We start from the raw sequence: 19,116 nt of genomic DNA on the forward strand, positions 1-19,116 counted from the left end.
GCGTATAGAGTTACACCAGGTCACCTGTTTCTCTGTAAATGACTGTTAAAATTTAGTTTCTGATACAAACTCTTTTAACTACCATCAAAAATTAGTGCTTTATGTAGAGCCATTTTATGTGCACAAAAAATATACAACTCTGAAATTGAAGTATTGTGCATTTATTTGTGTCAAAAAAACAATACATGCTGCATTAAAATAGAAAATTCAGAACACAAATAATAATCTTTAAATATAAATATTTAAAATCTTTTTTACAGTGTTAAAAAAATCTCCTTTAACTTGGCAAAAAAGCAAATCAATACAAAACTTGCAAAAGACCTTCAAATTTATCTCCACCGTAACAAAAGTACAAAGACGTGTCACCAAAAAACTGACATCACTTTTTTTAAAAATCCTGGTGAGCATGCAAAAGTGTAGTTGAGATCAGAAAATGTGTTCACAGCTCATAAGTCTTCTGTGCACGTGAAGACTGTGAAAGAGGTCTGCTTTGTAAATCTAATGTGAAAAAGACAGCATGAATCATTTTTAAACGCATGGAATTAAAGACACTTGAGTTCTATGTACAGGCAGATTTGAATCTCTTTCGTTCAATGGAGAGAAAACACCACCCTGGTCATAACCAGGTCAGCTATTAAATATATACACACTATTGCACAATCTATTACTTCACATGATGCTCTGCAGATAAAATGAATCTTATACACGAAGAGTTCAAATAATTCTGAAAATCTTCCATTACAGCCCAAAGGCTGAATGCAAGATATTTAAGGCTATACAAAATGCCAGCAATCCCCTACAGGAGGAATGGAATGTTGGAATGTTGTCCAACATTGAAAAAACTAGGAATGTTGTCTTCCAATGAATTATTGACATTTCACTACAGGTTTAAAAGTGAGGCTATTAAAAAAGTGAAGCATTGACCTGAGTGCAATTACAATTTGAGGTTGAAATAAGTAAGAGCTTAAAAATCACTAATATTGTTTGCTCAAATAAGCGCACTATCAAAAAACCCTCCAACCATTCATTAACAGTCTTTGTTGTTTTACTGTACATGAACATATATCAGTACACACATTATTGTGGGCAGTGACAGCTTTGTTTCAAAGAAGAATTGTGCGTTAAAGGTTGTGGCACAGCTGCTACATGGCACTTGAACTAGAAGCCTGTTGAACGTGCTGCTGTATGTGTACTTGGCTTTCAGTGTCTACTATCCTGGGGCTTTGTTACCTCAAGATCTATTTGTGTTCTATGTTCTCTGCAAGCTGTGTATGACATGCCAAATAACTCCCCGTGGGGTTAGCAATGTATCTGTTCTGCATGTTACTGCAAGCATTGTTGATGAGAGAATACGGTACTGCATACATATGATTTTATATAATCGAAAAGTTTCATCCTCAGCAAAGGGTTTTGAGAGCCCCTGAGGCGCAGAGCAGAGTTTGCATATGGTAGGGAGTTGGAGACTCCACTTCCACCGCAGGCTCTGGCCTGAACGGGGGCAGCTGGAAGCTGAAGGGCGGCAGCTTTTTCTTTAAAATCTGCCCGATACCCATGGAAGGGAACTTGCTGCGGTGCTGAGGGCTGTCGGGTTCTTCGCTACCCCCGCTGCTGGGAGGACTACCGCTTGAATCTGAGGAGCTAGACCAGTCTGAAGTGGGAGGACTTTTCTTGGGTTGAGGTTTGACGATGAGAACAGGTGGGCTGGGGATCGTGGCCTTCTTCAAGTACGAGCTATCGGGTTGAAAAGCAGATACATGTCGAGGCGGAGAAAGTGCTCCGTTGGTCAGTTTGTACCATGGTGATGGAGGAGCTTCTTTGCTTGGTTCCTTGCTTGCGGAAGCCCAGGAATGAGCGCCGAGGGAGGAAGGTGGGCGGACAGGGATGTTGACAGCTTTTGAGGGTTCTTTGGAGCTGTCTTTCTGGGGCGGCTGGGTCTCGGGTGTAGGATGGGCTGGCTGCGGGTTGTTTGGGAACAGGGGGTGGATCTCCAGGTACTCCAGAGAGGAGGACGTGATGCAACCACCACGTCCTGAGTAAACATCTTTAAAACCTCCAGTCACAGCTTTCAGAAGACCTGAAATTGATAGGAGAAAGAGTTTGATTCAGAGCAGATCCAACTCGTGTCTTAATTTGTACAAGCAAATATCTTTATAGTACTGTCATGCAGAAAGTCTGATGGCCTAGGGAAAGTCTTTTGTAATTTAGTGCTGGACATTTACATTTTAAACTAAGAAAAGATGTTGTTGAACGTTTCCACTGTTTTTGTTCATATAATGAAAGTCAGGCAAAACAGCCTGGGACCCAACTGATTTTCATTGTATGGACAAACAAATAAGCAGATATTTAAAAAATATATATATTTTGTGGTCCAGGTTTGGAGTGACGTGAGGGTGAGTAGCTGAATACATTTTCACTTTTGGGTGAATTATCGCCCTAAGTGAAAATCTAAACCAACTATACGATTCACACATTATACTGAGTTTGTGGAGTTTAAGCATCTTTGAGGCTTGAAATACTTCATTATAGTCACATGACTTGGCAAACAAGCAAGAGAGAGTGTGTGAAACAGGTTTTCCATACATTTGTATGTGCCTAATGAAGTCATCTTTAATCTTCAACTTGATCTTTCTGGTGATCTTGAAAAGCCCTGAAGGTTTTACATTTGTTTGATTTACTGTCAACCTATTTGCCAAGTAAAAAAAAATTAATTATCCCTCAGGCAACAGAGCTTATTCAAAGCTGCCTTCAACAAAGGGCTATATTAAAAAACGGTTTCATTTGTACCATCGTATATGTACCATTTGTTCTCATTCTGTCAATTATTGTCACGTACATCTAAGTCACGCATCAATTGTGTGCCAGATCATGTCTTAACCACATGACTGGTTCATACATGTCTATGTTTAACTGTGTATATAGTTTTGGCACTTACCAGTTCTTTGTTTCTTCTCCTTGGTGGGGCCTTTGCTCACAGCGAGATAGACAGGTGTCTGTTTGGGTGGAATCGTGATCTTCTCGATGTGCTTCCTCCACTGGGTCTGAAACAGCTCGCTCTTCTTCTCTTTCTCCATGTTGTACTGTTTCTCCTGTGAGACAGAAAGTATGTTAAACACTCAGGAAACACATCTGACAAGGTTCTATGAAGGATAATCGTGTAGATGTTGGTTCCTCAAACCTACCCTGTACTCTTTTGAGAGTCTTTTCATTTTGTTGTTGAGGAGGAAGTACACAGCCAGTGTGTGGCAAGCTTTGTTAGTGAGCACCGCACTCAGCACCTCACTGTGTTTGTAGCCCATTTTCTCAGTCATGTGGAGCAGAACCGTATGGTTGATCTCCTCAATGTGGATTCTGAGAGTTAAAAGGAGATGTTTTAGGTCACAATGTCATAAAAAGTGTAATAAAAGCAATTTAGCTTAAAGCATATTAGATGACTAACCTATTTAAGTAAGGAACTCCAGTGTGAGGGTTGCCCAACTGCAGCCACGAGTCGGTCATCACTTGGTGGATGTTGGGTCTCTTGTCGGGGTCAGGCTCTAACAGTCTCTTCAGCAGATTGACGGCAGCTGTGAACACAGACAGGAAGCAGTGAGGACTTTGTGCAATGTTACTTTAAGTAAACAAGAAAATTATAAGCACATCCTTGGTCAGTGTCTAGGTTTAATTGAATTATTAGGACAAATAAATCATTGTTTATTAGGACAAATATATAATGTTGTGGCCATTATGATTCTCCTACATCTAGCCTTAGTCAAGGGATGACTGCACAGCCTTGCGTCCTTGAGATGCTAAATTATGGTCTTACATAATGAGGCTAATCTCATTTCCACACTGCATCATCCTGTTGTAATATATCCTGTCACAGATTTAGTAGTGAATGAATCACCTGTTGTTGAGAATGCTCACGTAAGTGTAATGCAATGGAAAAGTCCACAGAATGTGATTAACCGCAATGTTGGCAGTATCATCATTTTCAACATATTCTATTAGATTCTATTATTAGATTCTATAGATTCTATTATTGTATTCTATTATATTCTAATCAATGATAAGATGACTACTTAACTACATACTATGGAAAAATCTTACATCTTTGGAGGGTTTACAGACAGTATTAACAAAATCTGAATAAAGCAGATCCTATCATTTCTTCTTGAGAATAAAACCGTTTTTTCCTGTGGTTGAAAAATAAGCCGCCGCTTGTCTGGCATATTTGCAGTAAACAGTGTTTATGAGCTGACGGTTCACTGAGAATTTTGACTGAGTTCTTTTGAGTATGTGTTTGTTGCCATTAAAATTAACCATGCGTAATAGTCAAATAAAAAACTAAGTTAAAGGAGAATTGCACAATGGTAAATGGAAAAGTAAATGTGCAACCACTTTTGTAAAACCTCAATATGATGACATAACTAATAAGTATCTAAATGATGACCTATATAATGATTTCATAAAAATAAAAATATTACACATGCAATGGTGTTGACACTCGGGAATGTATTTCTATGAAATACAGGTTTACAAAATAGCGTGACATAAGTCAGAAAATAAGATGTTTCATGAAGACTCGCTGCTTTATTAGATTTGTCTTTCATCTCCTGAGATATTTAAAACACCAGTGGACACCAGACCATCCCTATTTTTTTTCAATTAAGCATTCAAAAGCATCATACTGGACTAAAAAATGGTACAGTCTCACAAAGGCTACATTCATGCTCAACTTCTGGAGCATGATACCCATTAGAACGTAATTGGTAGGAGTACACAGGCTAATTTTCAGGCTAATTGTAATAGTTGCTTGTTCCTGTTTGGATGTGATCTTTGTGGTCATAAATATCTTTTTGAAAATCTCAGATATGCAGTTCTGTCAATACCTGAAGAGATAGATGGAGGTAGAGGGTTCATATCTTTGTCCACCATCCTCTGATGCAGAGCTTTCAGGCTAAATGGCTCCACAGTGAATGGAAGGGTACCAGTCAGCATGGCGTACATGTTCACCCCTCTACAATCAAAAACATACATATAGTCAAATCCAGAAAAAAATATGTACTCAATGTGAACTTGAAACATGGTGCTTCACATTTAGCAAACTCACATTGACCAGACATCCACTTTGGGCCCATATTTCTTCCTTGAGAGAAGCTCTGGTGCGGCGTATGCTGGGCTGCCACACTGTGTGCTGAAGGGATCAGAGTATCCCAGAATTCCCGCACAGTTACTGAGGCCAAAATCTGTATGGGGAAACAGAGAGAGGGTTGTGTGTAAGACAATGTTAATGTGTACTGGCTCATAGAGGGATTGACTCTAAATACCTTCCCACTATGAGGGATGCCAAAGTGTATATGGCTTCCCAACACTAACCCCGTCTGTCACACACAACTGCTAAATAAAGGCCATGCGTTTGCCAACAGTTTAACAGAGAGGTGAGAGGGTGAGAGGTCGTTCGGTTTTAATGAGATACTGATTACTCAATCAGTCTTCACCACATGCTAAAGATGAACACTTTCATGTCACATCACTTTAGGTCATTAGGACTTAATGTGACTTTGTGACGTTCTTTGAGTAGGCATGTCAGGAGAAAACCTTGCATAATGTAAATTTCATACAATGCTTACCGATCAGTTTTATGTTGTCTTGTTCATCAAGGAGGAGGTTTTCAATCTTCAAGTCTCTGTTGAAAATAAAAAAGTGATTCAAACAACTTTCATCAACCGTCTGAACTATAAACAAACTAAGCCACTATAGTCTTTGAATTGATTTTACTGCTTATTGTGCTCTAAAATAGACTTATATACATTACAGAGTATCTACACATGGTTTCTTAGTTTGCAGAATTAATTCACTAATGTTTATTCCTTTGGAAAGTCTCATTTAAAGTTTCCTTATCGATGACCTCACACCCTGTGACTTTTTTGTTTTCTCACCTGTGAACAACTCCTGCCCTGTGCAGATGTTCCACTGCCATGACTAGCTGGCGTACGTATTTCTGGGCTTCTCTTTCATCCAGCCTTTTCTTCTCATAAATGTGGTTCATGAGGTTTCCACCAGGGCAGAGCTCCATGACGAGGTAGTAGCTGTTCTCCGTCTCCAGGATGTCCAGCAGTTGGGTGATGTGTGGGTGTCGGATCATCTGCTGAATCTGCCCTTCACGCCGCAAGTTCTTTGTGACATACGAATCCTTTTTGGCCTTTCTCTTGTCAATCACTTTCACCGCCACCTGTGAAGGTTAATAAAAAGGAGATTTCGTCAAGACAGAAAACACGACAGGAGTGTTTATTGGTCTCCTTATGTATGGAATAATTCTAACAGCCCTGAACAGGTGAGGTGAGCCAGACTAAGACAGATGGGACTCTTATTTCACATTTGTCGGTCTCCTCACGTCTCCAGGGTTGAATGTTTGACCCGAGTTCCTGTGAAGGACTCGGTGGGGGAGGGATAAGGACAAATGACCGATTTGTAGTCGTTAAAGCACCTCCAGTTGAATGAAGAATGTCCAAATGGCCTGTTAATGCCACCCATTTGTCACCAACATGCCGTGAATCACTAATGCTTTATAAACATTGGGTTAAAAAAATCTCTGCCCCCTCAAAAACACGTTCACGGACAATGTAATGTAGCATAGCATGCATATACACATGGACGTGAATTAGCTTATTTGTTAATTATTTTGATGGGGTTTTTCTCAATTAAGGTGGGAGGGGAGGGTCTTTGTTCTTTATCAAACAAGATTTCTTTGTCCTGGGTAAAATGTCCCTCTGTGTGCAGTAACAATAGCCTGGTGCTATTGGTTCCACCCTTGAAAGAGTCCCAGAGCGTGACCCGATGAGGGTTGAAGGGGTGACTTGCTGTGCTACCACAAATCATCAATAGACTGTTGAGCAAACCGATCAAACATGGCCATTTGAGCTGATAATTGGACCAATTTCTCCAACTGAGGAGCATTTTAAAGGAGGAACTGAGGAAAAAGGGGGAAAGTTCCATTTCTAAACAATCCCCAAAATGCTAATCCGACATTACTGGATCTTAACCGTCGTGTTTTGCCAGCATTGTTGATAAGGTCGATTGGTGGTCGATGGTTAAAGGGGGTGGGCAGGGGGACCCCCGGAGCCTTAGACTAACATGTTGTTTTTCTCTCAGGCAGACAAAGGCGGCGAGGGTGAAAGTGGGTTAGATATGCTCAGAACAGACATGGGGGAAGCATGTGCTATTGCCCACCAACCGTGAGCCCCGCCCCACCCTGTCTGTTTTTCTAGGTGATGTCAGAGAACGAGAGCGAAGCAGGAGACAAGAGGAGCACGAGGCAGCCTAGCTTCTCTTTGTGATTGCTAGCGTTTGCATCATCGCCCGGGACAGACCTCTTCTCCTTCCCACAGCAACAGGATAAGAGGACTGAACAAGTCTCTGATATGCTAAGGAGGTATTTCAGGTCACTCCCTGGAAGGGCAAACAACTTTTTTTTTTCTAAGTATGCAAATAGAAGCTTCACCCAGGACATTTTACAAAGGAAGGCAGCAGCCAGTTAAAAAGAAAAACACACCCTACTTATTGAGGAAGTGACATTCACAGTTAACAAACAATAATGAATATATACTGTCATAAAACACGCCCTAGAAACCAGATATCATGTCTAACTGAGTAAAATACTGAATATACATTTTGCTGAATGTGTTATATATATATATATATATATATATATATATATATATATATATATAAGAAATATTTCTGAAGGGCTGCACACTTTCTTTGGGGTAATCTGAGATTAATACAGACACCTGAATGCAAACAGGCTCAAGGATTGTTACCCAATTCAATCTGTATGAAGGGGAACATGAGACCAGTGAGAAACATCTCAACTCAACCTGATGATCAGGGGATGATGTTTCTGCTGTTCTTCCCCAAGGACCCAACACAAACTGATTTCTGGGTACTTTTGGAATAGAATTCAGCTTTAAGCTTTATAGTCACATTAATGGAAAACATTTGTTTTAGAATAAATCACTAAATAGCAAATACAACGAGAATTCAACTCGTGGTCCATAGACTACCACTGACCATTGACACTGAGGGGGGTTTGAGCAAAACAATTTAGACAGATGTTATTTCTCTTTTTAACTTTACATTTTCATATTCAGACAAACGGATCAACTAAATGCAACGTAGTTAATAACAAATGCAACATCATTCTAGTCAGGTTCTCAACAGTTTTTCAGTGAGCAATTTTCATGTAGACAATGAACAATCGCTAGAAAATAACAAATACAACAGCATTTAAGTCATGATTTGGCTGGATTTTGACCAATTTATATTGACTTGGTGGTTTATTATGTTTCTATTATTATGACATCTTTTCAATGTCATTAAGGTGCAAGTGAGCTAACAAATCTTCTCACCTTCTCGCCGGTGGTCGCATGAAGCCCCTCTCGCACTTTGGCGAACGAACCCTCTCCCAGCTTCCTCCCGATCAGATAATTCCCAACTCTTTTCGTGTGGTAAAAGTTTCGGAGGATGTCAGCTGGAGGACCGTTGCTTAGAGACGAAGGATGGATGTTTTCTGTGGCTACGGGAGCCTTTGCTTTCATCCCAAAAATCCTCCCGCTGTCCGTACCCATGTCTGTTCCTGCATCGGGCATCCCTGCGCCTGTTGAACGAAACCCGGTGTCCTCTGAATCTACTGCTACTGCTTACTAAGAGCTCTGTGAGAGTGAGACATCTGAATCCCCGTCCCTAATACTAAACGCTTAGCGGAACCTGACACACGCGCCACCTGTTCGGTTCAGCTGCCAGTCAATCCGCAAACTGTAAGATTGTAATAGGTTTACCTAATTATTGCATTCGTCATGGAATAATGAATAAAGCCACTCGATCCTAATCTAAATCAAATTATCAAAACGTCTCATTTACATACGGACTGTTCCGAATGACAAAGCTAAAAAGATTCCAGCACCTCTCTGTATCTGAGTGAGAATTAAGTGAATGCCTGACTGCCGAGTCTCTCATATTTGTTATTTGAAGTTAGTTTCCCGGCACGGGGTGGGGGCGTTTCTTATTTGCTAGCAAATCTCTTCTCAGTCACTGGGTTAAAATCTAATCCAATCAGCTGCCGCGTCGGGATCAGAGGCTCCGCCCTCTTCTGAGTTGTAAAACGAACCCCGCCTCTCACCCATGCTTACCTAGACAACAAAGAGCATGTTGCTGAGGGGTCAGATTCGCAGTGATTCCTGATTTCTATCAGCTTTCCCCAGTGATGGTTTACGTAGATCGCTTTTGGCTGACCTATTGGTCGCGACTAAATTATCAATTGATTATTCATTCAAATGAGACGGACATGCTTATGCACACAAACACGTTTTATGCAGTGATGTCATGCATATGATGTGGAGCATTGATTTTATTTGATTTAACTCATTTGCTAATGCAATTCACCTCATCAGATATAATTACACTTATTTTATTATATAAACATTTATATTTAGCACATGTTATAGCTAGCTACATAAATTCATCCCGTTGTATTTTTTTTACCTTTAGTTTCACCATGCCAGTTTCTTTCATTTTCCCCTAAATGTATGTATTTCTAGATTACTTCACCCCATTTGTTTTCTGTAATGTCTATTTCAACACTTCAAGTATTTTAAATGGTGGCAATATTGTAAATGCGGACAGTCATAGGCCAGTCTTGCTCTATAAATGATGAACAAATATGACCATAAGTGTACCTTACGTTGTTTCATTTGTTTCCATTTTAATATTATCGTTGAAACAAAAAAATTGTATATCCTACAAAATGATAAATGAAAGCCCACCAATGTCGTTTTAATTATTTCAATTAACCCTAAATTCTGTACACACATTGTGTTTTGTAAATGAATGCCTTGGTGTTCATTCGTTCATTAAAGTGTAATCTTTTAGCGATGACTACCCAGACATGATTAATAGATCTTCACAACAATGGAAGGCTGGCTTTTTAATAATATTGCGTCACCACACCCCGGCTAGCCGGCAGCTTGTTTACATTACCATGCGGTCATGAGACGAGCGATGTAGAGAGAAATAAAGGTGAGTAGGTCTATTGCGCTCTCTATTGGTAATAATGCGTAGGACAAGTAGGACTCTCTCTCTCTCTCTCTCTCTCTCTCTCTCTCTCTCTCTCTCTCTCTCTCTCTCTCTCTCTCTCTCTCTCTCTCTCTCTCTCTCTCTCTCTCTCTCTCTCTCTCTCTCTCTCTCTCTCTCTCTCTCTCTCTCTCTCTCTCTCTCTCTCTCTCTCTCTCTCTCTCTCTCTCTCTCTCTCTCTCTCTCATTCATTCAAAGCTCATGTTCCCCAATAACACAAGTATAGGTCTCTGCGGAACAACAAGAAGGTGTTTCCCAATTATTGGGCGTTTTCAAACCGGTCTAGGCATTTTCCAACCATCCAATCAAAACCGTACGGAAGCCCTATCAGAAGCGGAAATGCGTTATTATTATTTCTCGTACGGAAGCCCTTTCAGAAGCGGAAATGCGTTATTATTTCTCGTTTTTTCCATGTTTTTTTCTTGATTTTTACTATTATGTCGATATCGCGACAACATTTATGTAAAAATAAAATAGGTGTATAAAATACAGGCTACAGTACCTATTTTCTTAGGAAAAAAAAAAAGTGTTACATTAAACTACTGAGAGATCTTTAATATGGAATTCTTTCATAAACCAAATTTCCCGTTCTTATAAGATACAGATCTTGTATATAATAGCCTGTGAGTGTGTATTATTTTATAATCTCTCCTACCTGCATGCAATTTTTCTCTAAATGTAAACCTTAAAAGCTAAAAGTATTAAAAATTACTTTAGTAGGCCTACTCAAATTTTTATAATTACATTAGTTTTATTTTCGTTTTGTGTGTGTGTTAACAACACAACATAAATCAAGTTGTAACGGTGATTAACAAGGAAAATTAATAGTAATTTCCAATAAAGTTACCAAATCCTACTGTAATGCAATGGCGAAAATGATTGTATTGGTCTTTCTCACCTGTATTTTTCAAAATATGATATGTATATGTAATGACTTATATTTAAGTGATATTTGTAGCTTACATTAAATGATATATAAAGTAAAACGTATTGACCTTTAAATTAAGGTAAAATGTGTTAACTTAGAATAATGACTCTGAAAACTTTAAACATTAGCATCACTTTATTGACCATATAGATACTGTAACCAATATGATGAAAAACTATACTGATGAATGCAGCATTCTCTACTTAATGTAATAATAAAAAAGAGAGAATCCAATAAAATAAAATAAGCAAGCAATAAATGTGGCAAGTTCAAACATGAGGAACACATTGCATGAAACATTAGATGCTTCCTCCAGCCTCATAGAAACAGTCGTCTCCGCAGTATCCTTGGAAGTCATCAGAGCCAAAGAACCCCTGCATCACACCTCTTTGCCCTCTTCCTCTGTAGCCTTCACCACAGTTTTTGTATGTAGTCTCACAATGGAGACATCTGGATAGACTGTATGGAACCCTGTACAGACTTCTGAAATTTTCACTGAATGCCTTCCAGTTCACAACACCTGAAAAAAAAAAAAAAAGTTGTCAGCTGACATCATCATTGTCTTAATATTCAACGATACATAACTGAGAAAAAACAGAGAGAGAGCTGTGATTAACTAAACAGTGACACTAATAAAACTTACTGTCCAACCACCGAAAGTGAGCCTCTCGGCGGAAACTATCCATGCTCACAATGCTGTTGAAGCACCTGCAGGTGAGGGCAAGGGAGCCAACTGCAACATCACCATCTTGAAGCACAACCTCCAGTAAGATTTCACGAAGGACCAGCGGAGGAAGCTATACATGAACAAAACATAACAATCTGAACTTCTTGTGGTTATAATGATTCCCTTGCATTTTATAAATTGAGTAATAACAAATACATGCCTCCTGTATGTTCAGGGGTTGGTCAACGGTTGCCACTATGAAGGGACAAAAGAAGAACATCAGTAAATGACAGTCAACATTTACTATAAATAGAGCACTTCAAACAAAATAAATCATACCAGTTTTGTGTGGCTTGTCAGTCCGCCTTCTCTTTCTTTGCTGGATTTCCATGACCAATCTTGATAAATTTATGAAATAAAAACACATTAATAATACAGTAAATCAAGTTTCATTGCATGAAGATATGACAACTAAAAGTCACACTAACTGTAAAGGCATTTTGCCATCCTTGTCATTATTTTTTAGAAAAGGACTAATAACAATAAAAAAGAAAGAAAGAAAGAAAGAAAGAAAGAAAGAAAGAAAGAAAGAAAGAAAGAAAGAAAGAGTCAAACACCTTGGTGGGAATTTCTCCAGCAAAAGGACAGACCACCATCTTCTTATACTTGGTATGTCTGACTATAGTTGGAAAAAGCACAAGTTTATCAAAACAATTCTTAAACTTACAGAATGTTTTTTAATGAGCTTGGAAAACCCACCTCTGAAAAGTCAAATGTTCCCCCCAAGATGACATAGAGAGCATACTGCAACATGAATTCTGTATTAATAACTGCACATGGGTTTAATTCTGACATGGCACCTGCAGAACCAATAGTAGCCATTGATCCTACCATTAGAATGAATACTCCACAGCTGCAAGACATCTCTTGTCGAGGTATATCCTAGATATAAGTAAATTACATATGATATAATTTTTAACTAGTACCACTAAATTCCTAATTCATTAAAATTTTCAATCACATTTGGTGTAAAATGAAACATACCCCAAGGTCCTCAGAATAGAATTCTGTCCATGTCCCAGGCCACAGGCTCTGAGCAATTTCTCTGTCAAAATAAATGAATGCACCCCCAGCCAAAAAAAACACACAAAAAAAACAACACATTAAGATATGCAGTACAAACAGCCAATCAAACAGGGTTTTTAAAAGATAACTACCCTGCAATACTACATATGATTACCAAGTAAATTTGAAATAGAACAGAAAATAATAAAGGCAGAGTTTAACAGGAACTGTCCCGCCTTTATTTTTCCCATGGATTTCTTCTTAATGCAGGGATGCACAAAATTAATTAATATATGACCCTAAAATTAAAGTGTGTTGCAAGTAAAGTATTTCTTAAATTGTATGCAATGAGAAAAAAGCCAATGGGAAAAAAAAAAAGAAAAAAAAAAAAGAACTGAACATAGAACAAGAGAACACAAAATTCTGTAACAGGAAAACCTGTATATGGCAATGTAAGTGCCATCTCCAAAACCTGGAGTTTTCAGGGAATTGAGAAAATACAATTCACGCAATTTTGGCTTCATGATCTGAAAAAATGTTTTCACCCTGTGTTAGTTGTTAGGAAACGCATAATATCAAGGAAATAATCAGAAATATGCCGCTGATTTCAGTTTGAACAACAATTGGTATTGTATGTTTATGTATCGCAACATTAAAGCAGACTCACACACAGCATCCAATGCTCTGGCACCCAAGATGGGAAGACCACAGCATCCTTGCTCATAATTTCAGGCTACATGTATATTAAAAAAAATATTTTATAGTATATAGTATGTTTAATGTTTAAAGACATTACTTATGTCAGTGATCCTTACAGGTAAGTGGTCCATGGGATGTGCACAAATTGGTGGCAACCATGTCACTATGACATGGCTGTCAACTGGATAGATGTCCACATTCTGGCCACAAAAAGAAAATTGTTAAGAATTGAACAAAATGAATTTATTTATGCTCTCAAACTTTGAGGTTAAACCTGGGAGAGTGCAATCTGTTGCAGCACACAGAAGCAGGAATTCAGCACCTGTGTGAAAAATATCAACATTTAGCTACTTTGAAATGGACATTATTTTATTTATTATGATTTTAAGTTTTGATTCATGTTTTTGTCTGTTTCTTACATTTCCTTCCACCTCGCAAAGGTTTGTCAGTGTTATTAAGTCTTTCTGTTTTATGACAATAGAGCCCACAAGAGCTACTTCATCATCAGAATTTGCAGAACAAACTTGAGCCATCTGTCAAGAGAACAGAAATTTTCTATTACTTACAAAACAGATTCTTAGTAGTCTTAGTCTTCTAAAAGACCTGGCGTTGCACACAGTGAATATTGTTGGCTCTATGATGAATCAGTTGTAAGTTGCTTAGGATATGACTGTCTGAATGCATAAATGAAAATGAAAAATCTAAAATTTAATCATAATAGAGAACTGCAGTTGTGCAATTAATAACTGTTTAGCTATATTACCCGTTTACGCTGTGATCGAGTCAGTGGCTTTCCCCAGCAAGCCTTGCTAGGTTTTATCAGATGTAGTCTGGTCATTTCAGGAGCCCTGTTCTCTTTATTTAAAGACACATAAAAGACATAATGATTTGTAAATAGCAAATAAGAGATAAGGTTCAAAGTATACATGTAATAAACTTACCTACAACCAAACGTCCAAACAAATCAGTTTGGAGGTTTATAGTCGTTTTTGGATGCCCAAGGTCCTTTTGTATTTTTGACAGCATGGATCCATTTTTTTCTTTGTTTTGCATGTGCAAAATGTTTCTTACAAGAAACATGTGGGTGGTGGGAGACATCATATTCAAGAAATAGTTGTTCTTACGCATTCCAGCGAAAAGTTGTTCTGCAGCTTGTGTGTTCACTCTGCCAGCCAACTCTGGGACAATCTGAATCTTTCTAAGTGTGTCTCGCTTATCCTTACTGTTGGCCTCGTGGAACTTGTCAGATAGAGCATAGTGCTCGGAAGAACCAGTCACTGGATGGCAATTATCATCCTCATCCATCTTCTTCTCTTTTATCCAGGGTAGGCTTATAGTTAGGGTTCCACTCTCTGCAGCTGTTATATTGTTTTCTGTAGATTCCGCAAGTCGTCCCTCAAAGGGTGTAAATGGCATTGCTTCTGGCCTCCTTAAGTTGGAATGGGTGGCCAGTCCTCTGGCAAAATCATAAATACAAATGTTTGGGATATGTTTCCATGAAAATAACATGTCCGTAAAGTCTCTAGGACTTTCGGCACGGAGGAGAAATTTTACACTGTAAACTATACCACAAGGGCATAAAATGGCTGCCCATCCACCTGACAAAGAAGAGTATAGTTTGTTTAGTGAATGAAATTCATTAACTTTCAGAACATGTACATTTGAACTCACAGAGCCCACCATATACCTGATGCTCCCCAAACTTTTTGAAAAATCTTGTCGTATGCACTTCTGTTTTGCATTTCTTTTCTCAGTCTGGATAGAAGATCAGTCTTTGATCCTTCAGTGCCAACTCCACAGGCCTTGCAGAGTTTTCGAATGTCTGCAACCTGGTAAAGCACAAATATGTTTGATATTACATTACAATATGAAACTAGCTCTTTGTGTGTTAGTTCTAACTACGACTAGAAGGTAACAACTGATTTAGACCTGCATAGTGATTGTTTCATTATTGGTCAACCATCACCATTTTTAATAAACTGCAAATCATAAGAGGCTATAGAGATTTATACTGAGCTGGTGCATACCTTTAGCTTCATTAATTCATCACTGAGTCTCTCTTCTGTCATGTCCATTTCAGTGATATTGTCTAGTGTATTTGTGGTCTGCACTTTCTTCCACTCTGTGTTTATCACAGATGGTGACCTGCGTGTGTGTCTGCCGATCCATGGGGCCCAGTTCTCATAATTGGGTTTCAAAGTGTAAGGATTTGTGTCTCCAACTAAAATCATACAGAAAATAAAGTAGTGAAACAAACTCTTGAAACAAGGCATTTTGTTTAGATGTGGAAATACATGTGTAATGCTATGGTTCTCAACCACATTCCTGGAGGCCCCCCAACACTGCATGTTTTCCATGTCTCCTTAAACACACCCGATTCAGATCATCAGCTCATTAGTAGAGACTCCAAGATCAGAAATTTGTGTTTCAGACAATGGAGAGATGCAAAATGAGCAGTGTTGGTGGGCCTCCAGGAACGTGGTTGGGAACCACTGATGCAATGAACTCAACTAGTATGTACAAGAGACAAGGAAGTTGTTTACATTATTGCACATGATAGCCTAATTGTCTTGTTGCAACTTACTCCTCAACAAGCCAGTTGCAATCCTCTCCCTTGAAAGAGTCTCCCAGAACTCCTCGGAATTCACCTCTCCATTGAAGGTTTCAGTTGGCTCACTTATGTCACTGACTGGATAAAGAATCAAAATTAAATGAACACAAATTAACTGCAAATAGAAAATGACAAAAAACTGTGATTGTTTACCTGCCATGTTGAACACTCCCTTTTTATGTAAATCCATTACAACAACTGGAGGATGATGTCCACATTTTAGACACGAAAAGGCATAATCATGGTGAGTTAGTGCCTCAAAATGTAAATATGCATGAAGAAACTCTGACTCCTTTGGGTAAGGCACGTGTGTTGTCTTTTGCAATATGGAACGCACCCTTCCAACTGACACATGATCCTAAATGAGAATAGTCATGAGAACATATATCAGTGCTAGATTAAGTTGAACAATCTTGAGCCTAATGTATTTTAAATTTCAGAAACAAAACCTGAACAGAATTCCTTATGAAGATGCATAGAAAGATGCTTAGCAGCACTTTATCATTAAAGTTGTGAAGCCCATGCATCCAGTCCTGGTATCGGTAAAACATATGACAATTACTGCATTTCTTGCAGTATGTGGATATTCCTAATGAGGTAAATAAACAGAAAATAATAGTACAAAATGTCAAATAATCACTTGGCAATTATTGTGAATAGCATACTTTAATACTCCGCTAATACTGGAGTATAATGCAAAATATGACATGTACTACTCACAAAAAGTTAGGGATATTCAACTTTTGCAAATTGACTTATTGTCTGGGGAGGCACAGCATCCCACTCTTCTTAAAGGGCTGCCCTCAGGTCATTGAGGTTATGGGGTGCAGGGTCACGACCCTCTACATGGTACTGTGACAAGCCAATACTATCTGAATAACACCATTAATTCAGTTGTTGTGCCTCTGCATGAGCAACACAGGCCTGATTTCATCTTTATGGATGACAATGCCCCAGCTCATTGAGGTCGCATCATCAGGGAATAGTGGCAGGAGGCTGGGGTACCTCAAATGGAGTGGCTTGCACTTTCTCCAGACATGAATCCCATAGAAAACCTATGGGATAAGCAGAGTCGTCATATAGAAAGTCATAACCCTGCACGCCAGAACCTCAATGACCTGAGGGCAACCCTTTAAGAAGAGTGGGATGCTGTGCCTCCCTAGACAATAAGTTGATTTGCGAACAGCATGAGATGTCGTTGTTAAGCTGTAATTGATGCTCAAGGAAAGTTACAAGTTATTGAGACATTGACATTTTTGTTGTGGTATACCCACCACTGTTGTTAGCTTTTGTTTTAATAAATTGCTGTAGAAGAATAAATGCATGCTTCTACTTAAATGCCCTTCTTTTATGATATATTATCACTGTAGCACAAACTTTTTACATTTTCCATAACTTTCAGCCGAAAGTCGAATATGCCTAACTTTTAGTGAGTAGTATAAATCAACAGCTTATAAATATTAAATATTATCATTAAAAATGTACAAACCAGCAATGCCTACCAGTCACTACACCAGAGAGCGTCGCCACTTTAGCATTTTTGGTGATAAGGACAGGAGCACTGAGAGGAACAGGTCCAGGGCACTGAGAGCAGAACTCCTCTTCAGGAATAAGATGTTGAGGAATGTCTTCCTTCTTTACATCTTCTATAAAAACATCTGATAGTGTGTCTGGAAGCTTTTTGTTATGGTATATATATTGTACCATCTGCTTCAGGCCATCACTCTTTGGAGGATATTCCCATTGCAGGCCAGACAAGTCATCATGTTCTGCTGGTTCAATCTCTGCAGCTGCTTCTGGCATGGTTGTGAAGAGCTCCCGCTTCATTTGAAAGAGACACCATTTTGCTATGCACTTATGCAGACACGATCTCCTACCTTTGATACAAGGGCAGTGCCAAGTGTTTGTCTTGGAATTGTAATTAACCAAAACTCTGCCCAGTCTACTGTAATAAGAAACCCTTGGCTCATATACTGATATATAATGCTTGTAGTCGGGGCCTCCAATAGTAACAAGGCTAGTAAATGTTGCACCTTTACTTGTAGCCTGACCTTGCAGTGTAAGGCATTGGTTTTTCCTTGTGTTACAAAACCATTTTTGCTCCACCATCTCAGTCAACACGTCCTCTGATAACTCTTCATGTGGTGCAATAGCACAGGAGTAGTCTACTGATCTCAGATGCACACATGATGTAACCAAAAGTTCACTCCTTTGAGTCATTTCAGCACAAGTGTTGCACATATCCATTTCACACATTACCTTGTGTGATGAGCCCCAAATTTTCTTCGCCACATGAATGGGAATACAGGGCCCACGAAATGATTTTGCTACAACATATATCCCATTCTTTTTATCAACACACTGTGTTGGTAAATGATAAGTTGAAGATACGAGATGTATAGGTTGATGTTTCCGCTCAATGTGTTTTTTCAAATTTTTAGAATTTAGACTCACCCCACAGTGAGGACACCTCACAGTGATTTGCTTTCTTTTAATCACTGGAGGAGCTGCTGGATGACGTGGTGGATCAGGTGCTGCTGGGGGCAGAGAAGGAGATACTCGTGGTGGATCAGGTGCTGCTGGGGGCAGAGAAGGAGTTACTCGTGGTGGATCAGGTGCTGCTGGGGGGCTGGGGGCAGCGAAGGAGATACTCGTGGTGGATCAGGTGCTGCTGGGGGCAGCGAAGGAGATACTCGTGGTGGATCAGGTGCTGCTGGGGGCAGCGAAGGAGATACTCGTGGTGGATCAGGTGCTGCTGGGGGCAGCGAAGGAGATACTCGTGGTGGATCAGGTGCTGCTGGGGGCAGCGAAGGAGATACTCGTGGTGGATCAGGTGCTGCTGGGGGCAGCGAAGGAGATACTCGTGGTGGATCAGGTGCTGCTGGGGGCAGCGAAGGAGATACTCGTGGTGGATCAGGTGCTGCTGGGGGCAGCGAAGGAGATACTCGTGGTGGATCAGGTGCTGCTGGGGGCAGCGAAGGAGATACTCGTGGTGGATCAGGTGCTGCTGGGGGCAGCGAAGGAGATACTCGTGGTGGA

At 39.5% G+C, this 19,116-nt stretch overlaps 3 protein-coding genes and 1 long non-coding RNA gene across 4 annotated transcripts; all 4 read right to left on the reverse strand.

Moving 5' to 3' along the window:
• Window positions 1–147: 147 nt before the first annotated feature.
• On the reverse strand, window positions 148–9,017 carry hunk (hormonally up-regulated Neu-associated kinase). The gene is made up of 9 exons (XM_081354162.1): window positions 8,388–9,017; window positions 5,919–6,211; window positions 5,610–5,665; window positions 5,090–5,225; window positions 4,869–4,996; window positions 3,437–3,563; window positions 3,180–3,348; window positions 2,933–3,086; window positions 148–2,074 (listed from the first exon to the last, which is right to left on the reverse strand). The coding sequence occupies exons 1-9, from the start codon at window positions 8,625–8,627 to the stop codon at window positions 1,398–1,400; spliced, it is 1,980 nt and encodes a 659-aa protein (XP_081210288.1). The 5' UTR covers window positions 8,628–9,017; the 3' UTR covers window positions 148–1,397.
• A 2,153-nt stretch (window positions 9,018–11,170) lies between these two features.
• Window positions 11,171–12,367, reverse strand: LOC308683566 (uncharacterized protein). The gene is made up of 5 exons (XM_081354055.1): window positions 12,320–12,367; window positions 12,042–12,100; window positions 11,923–11,957; window positions 11,679–11,832; window positions 11,171–11,555 (listed from the first exon to the last, which is right to left on the reverse strand). Exons 2-5 carry the CDS (start codon window positions 12,091–12,093, stop codon window positions 11,335–11,337), a joined length of 462 nt encoding a protein of 153 aa, XP_081210181.1. The 5' UTR covers window positions 12,094–12,100; window positions 12,320–12,367; the 3' UTR covers window positions 11,171–11,334.
• Window positions 12,368–12,480: 113 nt separating this feature from the next.
• LOC308683306 lies at window positions 12,481–13,532 on the reverse strand. Its single transcript, XR_014029245.1, has 3 exons — window positions 12,747–13,532; window positions 12,594–12,644; window positions 12,481–12,506 (listed from the first exon to the last, which is right to left on the reverse strand). It is a non-coding gene; the product is annotated as an uncharacterized lncRNA (long non-coding RNA).
• An 11-nt stretch (window positions 13,533–13,543) lies between these two features.
• On the reverse strand, window positions 13,544–18,443 carry LOC308683429 (uncharacterized protein; the record flags this gene model as incomplete). The annotated part of the gene is made up of 11 exons (XM_081353901.1): window positions 17,580–18,443; window positions 16,527–16,666; window positions 16,231–16,435; window positions 16,051–16,155; window positions 15,494–15,687; window positions 15,154–15,295; window positions 14,408–15,064; window positions 14,230–14,321; window positions 13,886–13,999; window positions 13,741–13,788; window positions 13,544–13,666 (listed from the first exon to the last, which is right to left on the reverse strand). The coding sequence occupies exons 1-11, from the start codon at window positions 18,331–18,333 to the stop codon at window positions 13,544–13,546; spliced, it is 2,574 nt and encodes an 857-aa protein (XP_081210027.1). The 5' UTR covers window positions 18,334–18,443.
• Between the last annotated feature and the right edge of the window lie 673 nt (window positions 18,444–19,116).

The sequence above is a fragment of the Scardinius erythrophthalmus genome, assembly GCF_964197995.2.
Source record: "Scardinius erythrophthalmus genome assembly, chromosome: 23".
Lineage (NCBI taxonomy): Eukaryota > Metazoa > Chordata > Actinopteri > Cypriniformes > Leuciscidae > Scardinius > Scardinius erythrophthalmus.

Bases quoted from the DNA above. Each gene is read 5' to 3' on its own strand.
- LOC308683566 (XM_081354055.1), bottom strand. From the start codon at position 12,093: ATGGAAATCCAGCAAAGAAAGAGAAGGCGGACTGACAAGCCACACAAA. The intron at 11,958-12,041 runs GTATGATTTATT...GTCCCTTCATAG, and splicing joins TGACAAGCCACACAAAACTG to TGGCAACCGTTGACCAACCC. The intron at 11,833-11,922 runs GCATGTATTTGT...GTTCATGTATAG, and splicing joins AACCCCTGAACATACAGGAG to CTTCCTCCGCTGGTCCTTCG.
- hunk (XM_081354162.1), bottom strand. From the start codon at position 8,627: ATGCCCGATGCAGGAACAGACATGGGTACGGACAGCGGGAGGATTTTT. The intron at 6,212-8,387 runs GTGAGAAGATTT...TAACCTTCACAG, and splicing joins ATGCGACCACCGGCGAGAAG to GTGGCGGTGAAAGTGATTGA. The intron at 4,997-5,089 runs GTGAGTTTGCTA...TTTTGATTGTAG, and splicing joins AAAGTGGATGTCTGGTCAAT to AGGGGTGAACATGTACGCCA.